This window comes from Thunnus maccoyii, chromosome 17 (assembly GCF_910596095.1).
Source record: "Thunnus maccoyii chromosome 17, fThuMac1.1, whole genome shotgun sequence".
Taxonomy (NCBI): Eukaryota; Metazoa; Chordata; class Actinopteri; order Scombriformes; family Scombridae; genus Thunnus; species Thunnus maccoyii.
In genome coordinates, this window is record NC_056549.1 from 17368283 (window position 1) to 17382699 (window position 14417).

The 14417-nt window shown below is 41.4% G+C and overlaps 1 protein-coding gene across 6 annotated transcripts in view; it reads right to left on the minus strand.

Moving 5' to 3' along the window:
• Window positions 1-14417, minus strand: part of sash1a (SAM and SH3 domain containing 1a) — a 244413-nt gene that overhangs the window by 3003 nt on the left and 226993 nt on the right. For all 6 annotated transcript variants that reach the window (XM_042391039.1, XM_042391035.1, XM_042391034.1 and 3 more), the window contains 7 exons: window positions 13553-13685; window positions 11006-11175; window positions 10603-10812; window positions 8386-8536; window positions 7625-7753; window positions 3633-4663; window positions 330-461 (listed from right to left, as the gene is read on the minus strand). In XM_042391039.1, coding sequence (XP_042246973.1) covers window positions 330-461; window positions 3633-4663; window positions 7625-7753; window positions 8386-8536; window positions 10603-10812; window positions 11006-11175; window positions 13553-13685 — 1956 coding nt within the window. The remainder of the gene's footprint in view (window positions 1-329; window positions 462-3632; window positions 4664-7624; window positions 7754-8385; window positions 8537-10602; window positions 10813-11005; window positions 11176-13552; window positions 13686-14417) is intronic.

Sequence of the window (14417 nt, forward strand, 5' to 3'; positions counted from 1 at the left end):
AGTAGAGGTTTTCAAATTTTGGGGCAATTTCAGTAAAGAAAACTATGTTTCTGAAAGCATTTTTTAGGACAAATCATGTTTTGGGGGTAGAGATAAGTCACTTTTAGGCTCCTTATAACAGTAATAAAACAACAATTTCCTTTGCAAGTACATCTCCACATTTAGCAGGATCGTTGGATATTCTATGATGGCGCCACAAAGAATATGTGTCACAACTGTTCCAGCCTGCACTGTTTTATAGGAAAGTCTGGCTCTATAATTCCAAAAATTGTTCCAGTCTTTTCTCCACTAATATGAAAAAGTCAGGACAGGCAGAGCTGTTTCCTTACAGCCATGCGGTGTTGTTTGCGGAGCTCTTTGACTCGGAGCTGGTCCATGGTGGAGGCTACATCCTTGACGGGCTGCTCCAAGTCCTCGGAGTAACGTTGCACCAACGGCTGGGGGATGCCACATCGGCCATGCTGGAGGACAAGAATGAGAGAGACGCATTGGAGATGACTATGGAAAGAGGAATATATTCAGACCATATGAATCATATAAACCATAAATGTCAGATCATTTGACACGTCAAAAAAAAAAAAAAAAAAAATCAGGAAAATACAGACGGGTGCCAAATTAAAGGAAAAACCTGAATAAATGAGTGCAGAAACATAACGAACGCAGATGCTTCCACACAGGTGCACTGCATGGTACAATTAAACAATTAACATGCAATCATACTCTGTGGCCTGCATGAAAATACTGAGCAGGCCCAGTTGATTTTGATTTTGTCTCAAGATGGCAAGAGGAAAAGATCCAAGTGACTTTGAAAGAGGATTCATTATTGGGGCACAGATGGCAGGAGCTTCAGTCACAAAGACTGCTCAACTGGCTGGTGTATCAATAGGAACAGTGACTAAAGTGACATCTGCATTTAGATCTATGGGAAACACATCAGTAAATAGGGTCGGAAATTGTGATCGACAGCGCACATTTGATGACCATGATGCTTGTGCATTAGTGTAATATGTAAAGAGAAACAGAAGAGCAACTCTTCCTCAGGTGACTGAGAATGCCAATGCAGGATGTGATCAGACTGTGTCTGCAAGAACAGTCTGTCGACAATTACATAGAGAGGGATATTATAGTAGGTTTGCTGTGCATAAACCCTTCATTACCAAGATGAATGAACATTTGAGAGTTTAGTGGTGCAAAAACCATAGACACTGGTCTACAGAGATGTGGAAAAAAGTGATATGGTCAGATGAGTCATCCTTCACCATATTCTCGACAAGTTGGTGAGTACACGTGTGGCGTACGCCAAGAGAATGGTACAGGCCTGAATGCTTGACCCCTACAGTGAGGGGATCCAGTGGCTCTGTTATGCTGGGGGGGCATTTTGCTGGCATAGTTTGGGTCCACTTGTTCCCTTTGAGGGAAGGGTCACTGCAAATCAATACAAAGTTGTTCTGAGTCATCACCTTTATACTATGATGAAACATTTCTGTCCTGATGGGAGTGGTCTCTTCCAGGATGACAATGCTCACATTCATAGGACACGAGGCATCACTGAATGGTTTGATGAGTATGAAAATTATGTGAATCATATGCTATGGCCTTCACAGTCACCAGATCTCAACCCAGTTGAACACCTATGGACCTTTGGACGGATGTGTTAGACAGCGCTCTCCACCACCATCATCAAACCACCAAATGAGGGAATATCTTTTAGAATAATGGTGTTCATCCCTCCAGTAGAGTTCAGAGACTTGTAGAATCAATGCCAAGATGCACTGAAGCTGTTCTGGCGGCACAGGTGGCCCAATACCTTACTAAGACACTTCATATAGTTTTTCCTTTGTCACCCATCTTTATAAAGCCAAGACACTAAAAATAAGTAGACACTCAGTGTATTTTAAACAACCCTATACCCTAATCCCTCCTTTCACTAGTGCTTAAAGTACACACTATGTCATGTTTTGTGTGCAATTCCTTGCTGTGCATTTTTGTTAACACAATTTAATAGTATCTTGTTTTACACTAAAATGGATTTGGATAGAGGAAAGAAGGAAAGATATGGGATGTCAAAATTTGGATTTTATCAGCAGTGACTTGGGGAAGAACAAAAGCAGGGCTAGAAACCTGTGCTGAACATTTTGAACATGTTTGCTTGTTCTCCCTCTCTTTGTGCAGACACCCGGAGCGATGGCTGGTTTCCAAGCAAGGCCTGGTTTTGGTTGGCCAAACCGGACCGGAGGTTTTTTGAGGATGAAAGGGTGGGTGGATGGAGGAAAGGATCTCTCCGGAGAGACGGATGGAGAGCAGGTCATACAGACAAAAACCCTGTCTGACTAACCCTTTGCACTTCCTGGAATACGTGGAGCCCTTAGAGGCCTCTGGGCAGCCAATGATCAACTAGGTTTTAGGTTTCATTATGCCTAGGGCTGGATAATGTTTGGAATTTCTCAATGTTGATGCCATGATAATTCAAATACGCAATGCTATGGACATATTTTGGTCAGTGCCAAGGTTCGATACCCAGCCCTTACTTAGTCTACCAAAATGGAAAGACCATTTACCAATTTTATGGATTATATGACCTTTGACATGATTCACAAATGACTGCATTAATGCTTGTGCAGACTCAAACCCTAGATGTTGCTACTACAGCAGCAGTGAACCTCTTATGTCTCTGCCAATCCACTTATGACTAATAGGAATCCAGCAGAGTTGTGCTGTGGTCTTGCGCACTGTTTCTCACCTCATTCCTTGATGCATCTGTATGTTAAGTGTGAGTATGTGATGTTTTCCTGTCAGCCTCAGGGGCTCCAACATGTTACAAGGGGCCCAGCCTGGGGTCTGGCGAGTGGCAGAGGGTTTTATAACCTCATCTGCCTTTAGTGGGATTCAGCCCGTAAACTTAACAGACTGAACCGCATCATAGTAGGACTCAGCCCACAGTCTTTCTCCCTCAGCTCCAGGCAGCGTATTTATTATTGTGCATACACACACAGACACACACACACACACACCCTTACTCACAATTAATGTGCCTGCATACAGTCAGGTATTTGCATACAAAAAGAACACACAAACTGCAGACTATTAGTGTCTATTTTTAAACCAAACAAATTCCAAAGCAAGCCACTGATGTTGTTGGCCTAAACACAGAGCAATTTGGACCCAAGTTGCAGTCAAATTATGACTGAGTTAAGTTAGGCATGTTACGATGCTAAACCAAAAGAGCCTGACGCCAGACAAGTATAGCTCCGAGGTGTTTTGAAGACCCATTTTCTCTTTAACCATGGAAATATGACTTTATATGTTTCTGTTCTGTTGGCTGAGATGTGGTGTTTAATGGAATTCCTCACCTCATCTCTGTACCTTAGTGTACGCACATATATTTTAATTATTAGCACGAAAACTTATATGAGCATGTACTAAAAGTTTAAAATGATCAATTACTGAAGGAATCAAGTTTGGAAGTTTTTGAATTTTCAATAATATGTTTGAAGAGTATGAAGGTGTATTAAGTGAATACATCTGTGTACTTCATAACTTCATTCAACAGAACCAAAAGTCATGCCAAATATAATTTGTAATCACATATCTGAGGTGATTTTTCTTGTCTCATATTCTGACACTTTGCTAACCTTGTCGGAGTAGGGCTCCTCTGTAAGATCGATGCCCTCAGCCTCCAGCCGTTGTTCCAGCAGGGTGAAAAGGTCAGGGCTCATCTTAGTATGGGAAACCTTCCTTGCAACAGCTACCTTGCCCCCCAGGTCTGAGAGCCATGGAGGCGGCACTGTTGGTGGGCTGCCTGACTCATCTCCCATGGATGAGGCTGATGAGGTGGCACAGGGGCTGGTGGGGGTGCTCGGGGTCTTGGCAGGCAGAGCTGGGGCACTGGGGCTGCTACTGCTGCTGCGGATTATGGGGCTACTGGGGTGAGAACGAGTGAGGGAGTGGGTAGGGGAGGGAATGGGAGATGGAGAGGAGGGCAGGGAGAGAGGGGGGTGCCGCAGGCCGTTGGCTAGTCTTTCTTTAGACTTCTTGGCAGGAACAGGAGGAGGGACTGGAGGCTTTTTGGGGTGAGTCCGGATGACCCTCTCCCCACTTGCATTAGAGTCAGGGGGGCTTGGAGTAGGACTGGAGAGGGGCTCTGGAGGGATGGGGTACTGGGTGGTGGGACAAGGGGGACGCAGAGGCAGTTGCGAGGGCACGGGCGGCCTTCCTTTAGGGCTCACTGTTGGGGTTCCGTTCTGAGCTGGGGAACCCTCATCTCTACAGACCTTGATTGGGCTACTGTTGCTCGATTTGGGACCTTCCTTCGTGGGTTTAACCTCAACACTCAGATCCTTTCTCTGCTCAAACTTCTGCTCCCAGTGCAGATCTCCCAGAGAGTGGGAGCGTTTCCAGGGTCCAGTGGGCTGTGGGGGTCCATCTAAGTCCTCACAGCTACGACTGGCTGGGATGGGGGACTGTCTTTGGGCTTTGCGCAGCCCTAGCAGGTTGAAACCCTTCAGGGAAGGCTTAATGAAGAAGCTTTTTGGGAACTTTGTGCGCTGGTTCTTGCTGTTCTGTTGCAGAGCCTCTGTAGAAAGAGTCATGGGCAGCGTGGGGTAGTCCGGAGACTGAAGGCCTGCTGAAGAACGACTGGAACGGGAAACCTTTCTGCTCTTACCTGCAAAATGAAAACATTCATCTTTTAAGTAGATATAAACATGTTCACCCAATTGTAACAAAATCCATTAACTTTAAAAAGCTTATGTTTCTTTCCTCTTTGGTGAAATACTAACGGAAAAGATTTCTTACTCTAACTACTACAACAATGACTTCTAATATAAAAATCTGGTCAATATTAATAGACTGTATGATTCAGCATTACTGTATTTTTTTTGCCTTGGCTGCATTTCTCCACTGTTTTCTTTTTGTTTCCTTTGTTAGCTGTTCATTTTGGCAAACGTGGAGAAAACTGCTTTGGAGAAGGGCCATACATTTTACAGTTTTTTTTAGTTACATAATGCACAAATGTTCTGTATCATGTCAGATTGCATTAGTGGAAAACATGTTCACAATATCAATTATTTTTAACAATTTTGCCAGAGCCAAGTCATTTGGGAAAATAAACTACTCATACAGTATTATCATTATGTCCTTATTGTTCAAGGTTTATCTATTAACCACAGTCAAAAGCAGAAGAATGTTTATGAAGGAGGCGTGGGGTGCTCCTGGGATAAGCTAGCTCTTTGACTCCCCACCAAACAGGCTGATTTATTGTTGTCATAGCAGCAATCCCACGTATAGATATTTGGATGGGATACCTCAGAAATGCTGGAACAAAAGGCTGAAGCAACTTACCATCTATCCTTTGGCTAACAGAGCGAAATGGATGGATGAAATGGATGCATGCCACATAGTGTGGCTTGCCAAAGAGTTTATATGATGGGATGACAAAAAGAAGTTCAGTGGATGGAATACCATGAAATTTCTCAACAGTTCCCAGAAATTTCAAAAAAGTTGAATATATTGGTGTTTGCTATGAACATTTAGGTAAAAAGGATTATAATATTTCAGTTACTTTAACTACAATGCTTATATTCAGACAATGAGGTCTGCTGACTTTAAAGTAAGACACCCTTAAAAATTTAAAATGCAACACAAATTCAGATATCTGTGCCTATTTATTAAAATCTATTTGTTGAAACATCAGTAGTGATGTATATTCAATTCTTTATTTATAGTGCTAGACTGTAGTGATATGAGACTGATTAAAGATTCATGAAATATGGTGGTTTCAGATAAATAAAACATTCAATTGAACCTCGGGCAGTAATTGTTTAAATTATCACCTTTAATTTTTTCAACTGACCAAAACATCCAAATAAACTGTTTAACTACATTAAATAATATATGCATATGAAAATGATGACTGAAAGTTGATAGACTACAAAAGTCATTTGAAGATATGAGGAAGAGTAGTGATATCTATGCACAGGAAATTTTATCACACACATGTATGCTGAAGAATGACAAGTGATTAAAACAATTTACATGTTCAGGGCTCAACAGTGCAACTTACAGAGAACATTTTAAAGACATAATCTGTGTAATGATTTTAATTACATTCTTTCATTTAAATTTAAACTGAATATTTCCTTTTGATAATTCTCAACACTAATAAATATTCAGATTTAGAAATATTTATTAATGTATATTAACATATTAATGAATTTAGGTGTATGCACTGTGGAACCCTGAAACTGGAAGAGGAAATGCAGAATGTTTACTAAATGTTATGCAGCTGAGTTGTGAACAGCATTTAGTGGCATGGAAGGAAAAACAGACAGAAAAAGAGGCGAAACATAAAAATCAAGCAAGCAGCACCAGAGTCCTTTTTTAAGAGGTGGTTTTTATTCCACAACTTAAATCTCTACTGTGGCAGAATGCACACTTTACTGTTGAACTCTTGATGACACATACACACATAAAGGGGAACTCAGTAGTTACACTAGAAACCAACAGATAGAGAAAGAAGACAAACTTTGACAAAGCAGTGATTTATGAGTTATGAAGCTGTTAAAAAAGATGTTCTGTGTTGAAGAATGAGAGCATACAGTCTTATGCATGGAGAAAGAGCAGTCTCAAAAATAAACAAAAAAAAAAATCTCACAAATAAGACCTCAATAAACTTCTATAATCAGAACTCTCTTAGAATCTATGCACTACAATTTAAAAATATTTTCATCCACATCTTTTTTTTAGGCACATACTGTATGATTGTTTGTGCAATACAGTCACTATAAACACAAGGAAAGTGACATCTTGCAATGGTGTGAAGACAGGAGATTTAAATGGCAGCTGTGATCTGTTACCTGACTAGTACATTTGTTAAAACCTCATCAGCCTATAGAATCACCACTGAAAAAAACCCAAAAACAGGCATTTATTGACATGCTACTCTGCAGGCTCTTTTTCTATATTAAAAAAACACTTAGCAGAAATACTCTATGAGCCCATTATCATCCTCCTGGTATCGTTCTATCAGTCTTGCATCCACAGGCGGGAGAGCTGGGAATCTGAGTCCATGACTGGGCAGTGAGTTTGTTCTCATCAAAACAGTTCTGTGCATTGGGGAGGGACTCTCCCTTTGTGCATAGACTCCCAGCATTGTGGGGTGGACTAGGCTTAGTGGTCTGGGGCCTGGCTCCCTCTCAGTTACAACTGGACTTTGGCTCTGATGATACAGAATGCCTAAAAGATGGAAAGAGTGGTGAAGAAAGTGGAGTGAAAGGATAGTAACAGTTAAGAGTCTCTGAGTTGTCAAGGGGTTCTTTCTCTAGAGTACCCGTACTAAGGGGGTAAAGGTGGGTGCAGGTGAGGTTTTAGGGCTATGGAGGTATGGCAGCAAGAAGAGTTTTTTGATTGGCAGTTGCTGGTCCAGAGGAGTGAGAAGGGTGGGATGTTAGAATGCAGAAGCATGGCAAGAGATGGAGCAGAGGTGGAAGTCCACAGAGGAAAAATGCGAAGGAGTCACTGTGGCACTGGGGCTACATGTAGGTTAAACCCACACTAGGCCTTAGCTAAGCTAATTCCCAGTGGGCCCTGGGTAACGGTGGTCAAGGCTAAGCAAAACTGTCATTACCATTCTCTAGGTTCTCATTGCTCTCGTAGCACCCGGAGTCCCGCGGGGAGTCTCCCACCAGACCCCGTCCCTCAGACAGCAGCTTCTCCTGGGAGCCTGACAGGCCGCTGCGCTCTGGGTCACTGCTGCCTGGAAACACAGAAAATTGCAACATCATTAAAATTAGGGTTGGATGTTTTCCCACTTCCTGTGACAAAATAATTCGAGCCATTATTCAGCCTGTGTAGACAGCTATGATTAATTTAAATAGAAGTGTATCTGTCCCATCAGACACTAATGAGACAGAAAACTGAAAAAAAATAAAAACATGGCCAAAAACACATGCTGAGTAGAAAAGTCTTGAGATTTCTTACAACGAATGAAGTCGGATTTAATTTTGAAGTAGATTTTCATTCATACTTTGTGTGCTGCCATTTTATCATGATTTTGCTGTACTTTAGCTGAAAAGTGTATCTAGGTAATATGGACCTTAATACTTTGTAACCACAGTTGGGTACTGAGGTTTGAAAAAGGCATCTTTGTTTCAATACCTATGAGTGACATGAGTTGATTTTCGTGAGAATTCCCAGTAAATACCAGCATTTGAATTTCCTATATTGAGCCCTAATCCAAATACAGGTAAGATGCATGTTTTATACAGCAAGGGAGTTTACTTAAGTTGGAATAATCACCCAAAGATGTTCTCAGTCATCGATACAACGTGTGTTACAACATGTGTTGATACAACGATACAATATTTGTGTTTTGCTCAGTCTACTTACTGTCATACTCCTGTAGCAGCTCTACAGCAGTGAGCAGTACGGCTCTGTGCTGAGGGTCTCTGATGTTCAGTTCATCCAGGTCCTCCTCTTCCAGCAACTTGAACGTGTCCAGGTCCTCATAGCCATTGAACAGGAAAGTGGGCATGTGCTCCTGTATGACAGAAACGTCAGAGTTTTAAGTTTCTTTTGAGCAACTAGGAATAATAGTGTCTAAAGATTGAATATAAAAATACACTAAAGAAAAATATACTTTGGACCTGAGTCATGAGACCAGTGACAACAACTTTGGAAGCATAGAATGCACAGCTCACAAAGATAGAGGTGAGGTAGGGAGAAAAAAATCAGTAGGATACACATTGTCATCTGCTCATAATTTCCTATCCACATCATGTATTTTTAAACCAGTGGTGAGTCAAATCTAAACTGCCATTTTTATTTTCAGATGGCATATAATCACGTTAAACCATGGCTAATTCAGTTACGGCTGCGTCAGCTGTCAACACGCTTTAATAGGGCATAAACTTTGTCATGTTGACAGGCATATAAAAGTGAGTTGTATCAACCTTAGCCAGTTAGCTGAACTAATCAAGTAATAGCCTGGAGTATGTGCCCACAATCCCAAGCTGCTTTAGCTGTGCCCAAAATGGCAAAAAGGACTTGAAAGGGAAACCCACCAATGTAAATGTGGGGACATGAAGAACTGAAGGTGGAGACGATTACATCAAAGTAGCCTTCCACCACAGAAGGCCAAGTTTTACACACAAACACACACCAAAGCTAGTTACTCTAACCACTTTGCTATCTAGAGAGGGCGCTAACAAAGACGGAAAGTTTAAGATCTGGAAACGCCCTGTGTTAATGCACAGTCAGCTGACACTATCATCCAAAGCACTTATAACTACTTTTCCACTTTGAATATTGCTGGGCTTCTACGTTTGTGTGACCCACACACTTTGTTGGAAGAATACATAGACTGTGTGTCACCAGTAAGACCATCAATTACAATGGTGGAGTCCACTGCGGAGAACTGTGTGTTTTTGTTCTATTTCTGCTGGATGAGGTAGGACTAAACAAAGCACCAACCAACACAAACATAGGCAACCGTGTCTTCTCACTCACAGCATCCTTTGTCTTTTTGGCCAGTCAGAAACCTAAACATGTTCCAAATCCAGAAACTATTTGGTAGAGCATCCAGCAGCCAAAACTTACAAGGATGTGGAGATTTACACTTAACATTTACAAGCAGGCACAGGTCATATCCGTTAAACACTTTGGATTGCCAGTTAGCATGTCCAAAAGTAGTAAAGAAGCTCTACTCTTTACACCTGATGGTAAGGAGCTTCATCAGGAGATTATAACACACACAAAGGTTTAGATTTATAATGTTAATTAAGTTTTTTACTTGGATATGTGATTTTTGGAATTAAGACTGACACCAAGTCAACAAAATTAAAATAAAAACAAGTTTATTAGCAGTAATGTTTTTTATTCTGTTTAATGTTTTGTCAAAGTTTGATTAAGATTGATTGATTGACTGGAATTATTTTTTACTCTTTCACCACCAGCAGGGCACAAAGTAAGGTACAGTACAGTAAGAGAAGTTAACATACCTGCTAAAGAATGTGCACAGGTCTCAAACTGGAAACTCTAAAATGTTCTACATGTGTGTAGTCTAACTTGCCCACACCAGGAATCCGGTGGTGACTTAGGTAAGGCTGTAACATTAATAACGTGCTCTAGATCTTTACTCTGTGACTTGACCATTAATCTGGGCCGAGACAAAATGGGCAACTCGCAGAGTCTCTTTTTCTATTTTGGGAAGTGTGGCTTGCTGGCTGCCTGAGTGGGAGGAGATGATATCACGCTCACAGCGACGTGTAGGTTTTTATGAAAGATGCGAGTTATTTGTTAGGGCGTGGCTGTGAGAATGTGGGTGTTAATGTTTATGCATCAATGTCACATCAAATGTCCTGTGCCATACAGCCTGTAATTGCCTACACTGTATTTATCTCTGCGTGTCTGCAAATGTGTTTTCATCACATTTGGCTAAAACAATATTTTCATTTACTCCTTATAATTTGTTTTCTCCAACTTAGATGCCAAATGGGTGGGATTCCTCAGGTTGGACGAGACTTTTGCAACAATGCTTTAAATCCAACCTATTCGGCAGCAGTGTAGGGCAATTCTGTTCTAAATCTGGCATGTCTGGTTTTTTACCTTGAGGTTGATACGCTCCAGCAGCTCTTCCACAGAGGTTGGCTTGGGCGGTCGGCCCTTCCTCCTCCTCCTCACTGGCCTTTTGGGCTTCTCCTCCTCCTCACTCAGCACATCCACATAGATGAACTTGAAGGTGCCCACTTTGTTGTTCAGCAGGCCCATCCATGTTCCCATGGGTGGCTTACTGATGATGTCAATCACATCACCGCGCTGGGAGATGACAAAGAAAAAAAATACAGAAGAGTGGCCTGACTTTGGCATTTACGTTTTGGTTTCAGAGGAGGTTAACTGTGGGTCATTAGAGATACCTTCTTTTGTAAAGTCTTTTAGAGTTATAAGGCTGTGTGCGTTTAACTTTAATCACAAGTTTATACAGAGTAGCTGTGCCCATGTCACAAAGTACCTTCAGTTTGAGGGAGTCAGTGTCATAGGGGCTGGGAGTGAAGTCAGTGTGGACTCGGGCACGACCACAGAATGGTCCTCTATAAGGTGGCTCCTCGTCATCACCATCCTCTGACTTCACACTTTCTCTGTTGCTGGCTGACGAGTCGGTAGTGCTCACAGTCTGACCACCTGGACACAAACACACACATGGACATTTATATAAACTATAAAATGACTGTAAATCCATCACTGGCTACTTGTACTAAAGGCAGTGATATTCATTGTTTAACTGGAGGTTTCACCTACACTCTCCATCAACACAGTCAATCCTGATTCAAAACATCTCTTCATGGTCACTGTATAAAGGCATGTGTGTATCAAGTAGCTTTACAAGGCTAGATGAGAGGTCACGGATACATTATTCAAAGCCTACATTAACTTTATTTTGTCATTTTTTGCTACATTTTTGTGTCTACAGCAAGGGTTAGGGTTAGGGTTACAGGCTCTTAAATTGTTGTGTTACAGTAAAGCTGAGACTTTGGTGCATATTTCTCTCTGTATCTGAGGGAAAGCTGTTGAAATCATGTCGACAATCATGTGCCATGTATGTATTATAAAAGCTGGATAGGACTCCGCTGCTCAGCCTTGCAGCCATTTTTTCCCAGTGGCCACTTGCACCCTTTCTTTTATGAATTTTTGATCCATAGAGGTTTTATATCTGTGAGACTTCCCTCAATCCGAGAAAAGCTGTGACATACTGTGATACTGTATATGAGGGTACCACCCAATAAAGCACCAGGAGCTTGAATACTATATCCTGACTCCCGTATTCATTTGAATGGAGTTTGGCTTACTGCTGAATTGTGTACCTATGCACGCACGCAAGGAGAGCAGTACAACTTCCAACTAATCATTACCGTATGTTTGCCTGCCTGCCTGCATGTTTGTGTGCATGTTCAATGGCCCAGAATCACTGCAAGTTGGCAAAGTCTTCAAGTCTTCACTCTGAGCTTGAAACGATGGGGGGTATTTTACTACAAAGACGTGACGGAAACAACAGGTTGAAGTAATCATAAGTTGTAATTAGATAAGATGACCTGAGAGGGCAACACACTCGGAAACTCTCTGAGATCACAGCACACAAGGCATCTGGTGGGATTGGGTGTGATCAAGAAAGAGAATTGCTCTTCATGACCATCAGTCCACAAAACATCATAATTGGTATACATGTGATGCCAGATGGAACACAAAGGTTACGTCATCTGTGTGTATTTGAAACATACACCAGCCAGCAGCAAATGATACGAGCACCATCTAGTGTTAAAGGGATTTTGCCACTTTTATGTGGATGTCCAATCAGTGTTGATGGTAAATGTAGTCAACTGAAGCAATAAATTCCTCAGTTGGTGCTATATGGACGGGGAAAGCTGAGTTTTCCTGCTCACTGAGCCTGTTAGCTGTGCCTTCATATACCAGGATGCATTGAGCACATCCCCTCCAATCAGCCACTGTTGTGCTTGTGGTGTGTTTGCGTAACACAGCAGATGAGTACAGAGACAGTTTCAGCATTACATGTCTTTCCTGACACTTACAAAACATTTTTCCTCATCGACTCTGTATCGTACGATACTCTATAACCTACCTGAAGGGGTGAAAAACTGCAAGCAAACGCTGTTTCTTTTATCTATTTTGGACGGAGTGGACATAGCCAGACCAGATTGTGCTCAAAGCTATAGCCGCAAGTTAAAGGTAACATTAACACAATACGTTAACGTTACCTGTAACGCTGATGTGCTGTTCTGTATTCCGAGTTAAAGTCCGATATAATATTCTGTCAGAAGACAAAGTCAGGTTTACTAAAGCACTGCAAAGTTTGTGGAGTTTTCAGTCTTCAGGCCTCATGTCATATTTTCTTAGTTTTCTTCCAAATATACTGATGTTTTTAAGTATTTAGTAGTATGATATTTTATTGTCTGCTTCTCCCTATCACTAACCTAACATAGATGGGAGTCCTTTGGGAGACCTACATTTTACCATCCTTGAAGGCACTACTACCAATATGGCCTTTAGTTCTTCCTTGACAACAATCACATCACTGGACGTGTCAAATAACGGTGCTGGTGCTGGAAGAATAGTAGATTTTGCAGCTGCGCCCCAGAGACACAGAGAACAGCGAAAACAACTGTTGTTTTCCACACTGTATCTGTAATTCAGATAGGTAGAGATAAGGTTGAAAATCGGCAAAGTGGCCCTTTAAGCATTACAATAAAACATCTATTAAAGCTATACACTAAATTATAAATCTTTAGATTGCCTTGATGATTTACTGACACCCTAGATGTTCATTACCAAACTACAAACTACATGACTCAACTACAATCTTAATTATTTGCTCCACTTGAAGAAAGAGTGTTTTGAAGTAATGGAGGACTTGGAATAGTTGAAGATGCGACATAATATTTTGAGGAAACAAAAATAAGATGTACTCAGCATGCTGCCAAGAATCAATTTAAAACTCTTAAGAACAACAATTATTCTTTAAAAAAAAAAAGGAAAAAGGTCTTACTCATCGAACTCTGTCCGCTGAGTGAACTACGCAGACTTTCCACAGAGCCTCCGGCCTTCAGCTTGGGCTTTTCCAGAGAGTCGGTGTCAGGCTGAGGGGACTGTGGAGAACCAGGTGCTCCGTCTGGACTGGACTGGAAGACGGAAAACAAGGCAGAGATGCAGATGGGTAATGAGAGGACATGAGGGAAAGATACAAGGGAAATGTTGTGCAGTTAAGAGATATTTTAAATAACTAAATTAGATAAATAAATTAAAACTTTACTCATAAATTTATATAAGTTTCTCCCTCTCCTCATTTAAAGAACCATTGAAATGGACAGTTAAAGCCTCGCCTACTCAGTTTAAACTTTACTGTGCAGAATAATGTGTGTGTGTTTGAAACTAGAAGGCTGTTTTCACATTCATCTGCTGATTAATTATTATTATTAATTAATGATTAACTCTACTGAAGTTAAGAAAGCCTTGAATGGTGAATCCTATCACCATACTGTATTCTACATTGGCTGTACATGTTTTCATTGTTTCAGTAATCCACTAGGTGGCATTGTGGCCTATAAAATTGCCAGTGTTGGGAAATGCTGAAAGGGCAGTTCTTTTTTTTTTTTCCCTGCTCTTTCCCCACCAATGGCTCCATGACTTGTGCCAGGACATGTGGATCACAGTGTTGAGACCACCATGATGATCGTGGTTCAACTGCGCATTAATGACACATTCTGCAGGGCGGCATAGAACTCTAGGGCTGGACAGGCCACTGGTAAAAAACCACTGGATGCCCAGAAAAATTAGGCCAGTGCAGATGAGACAGCCATTATACACTCTCACACTTTAAGTCTCCATTTCCTAAGAGCTAGCCTGGGGGAGAC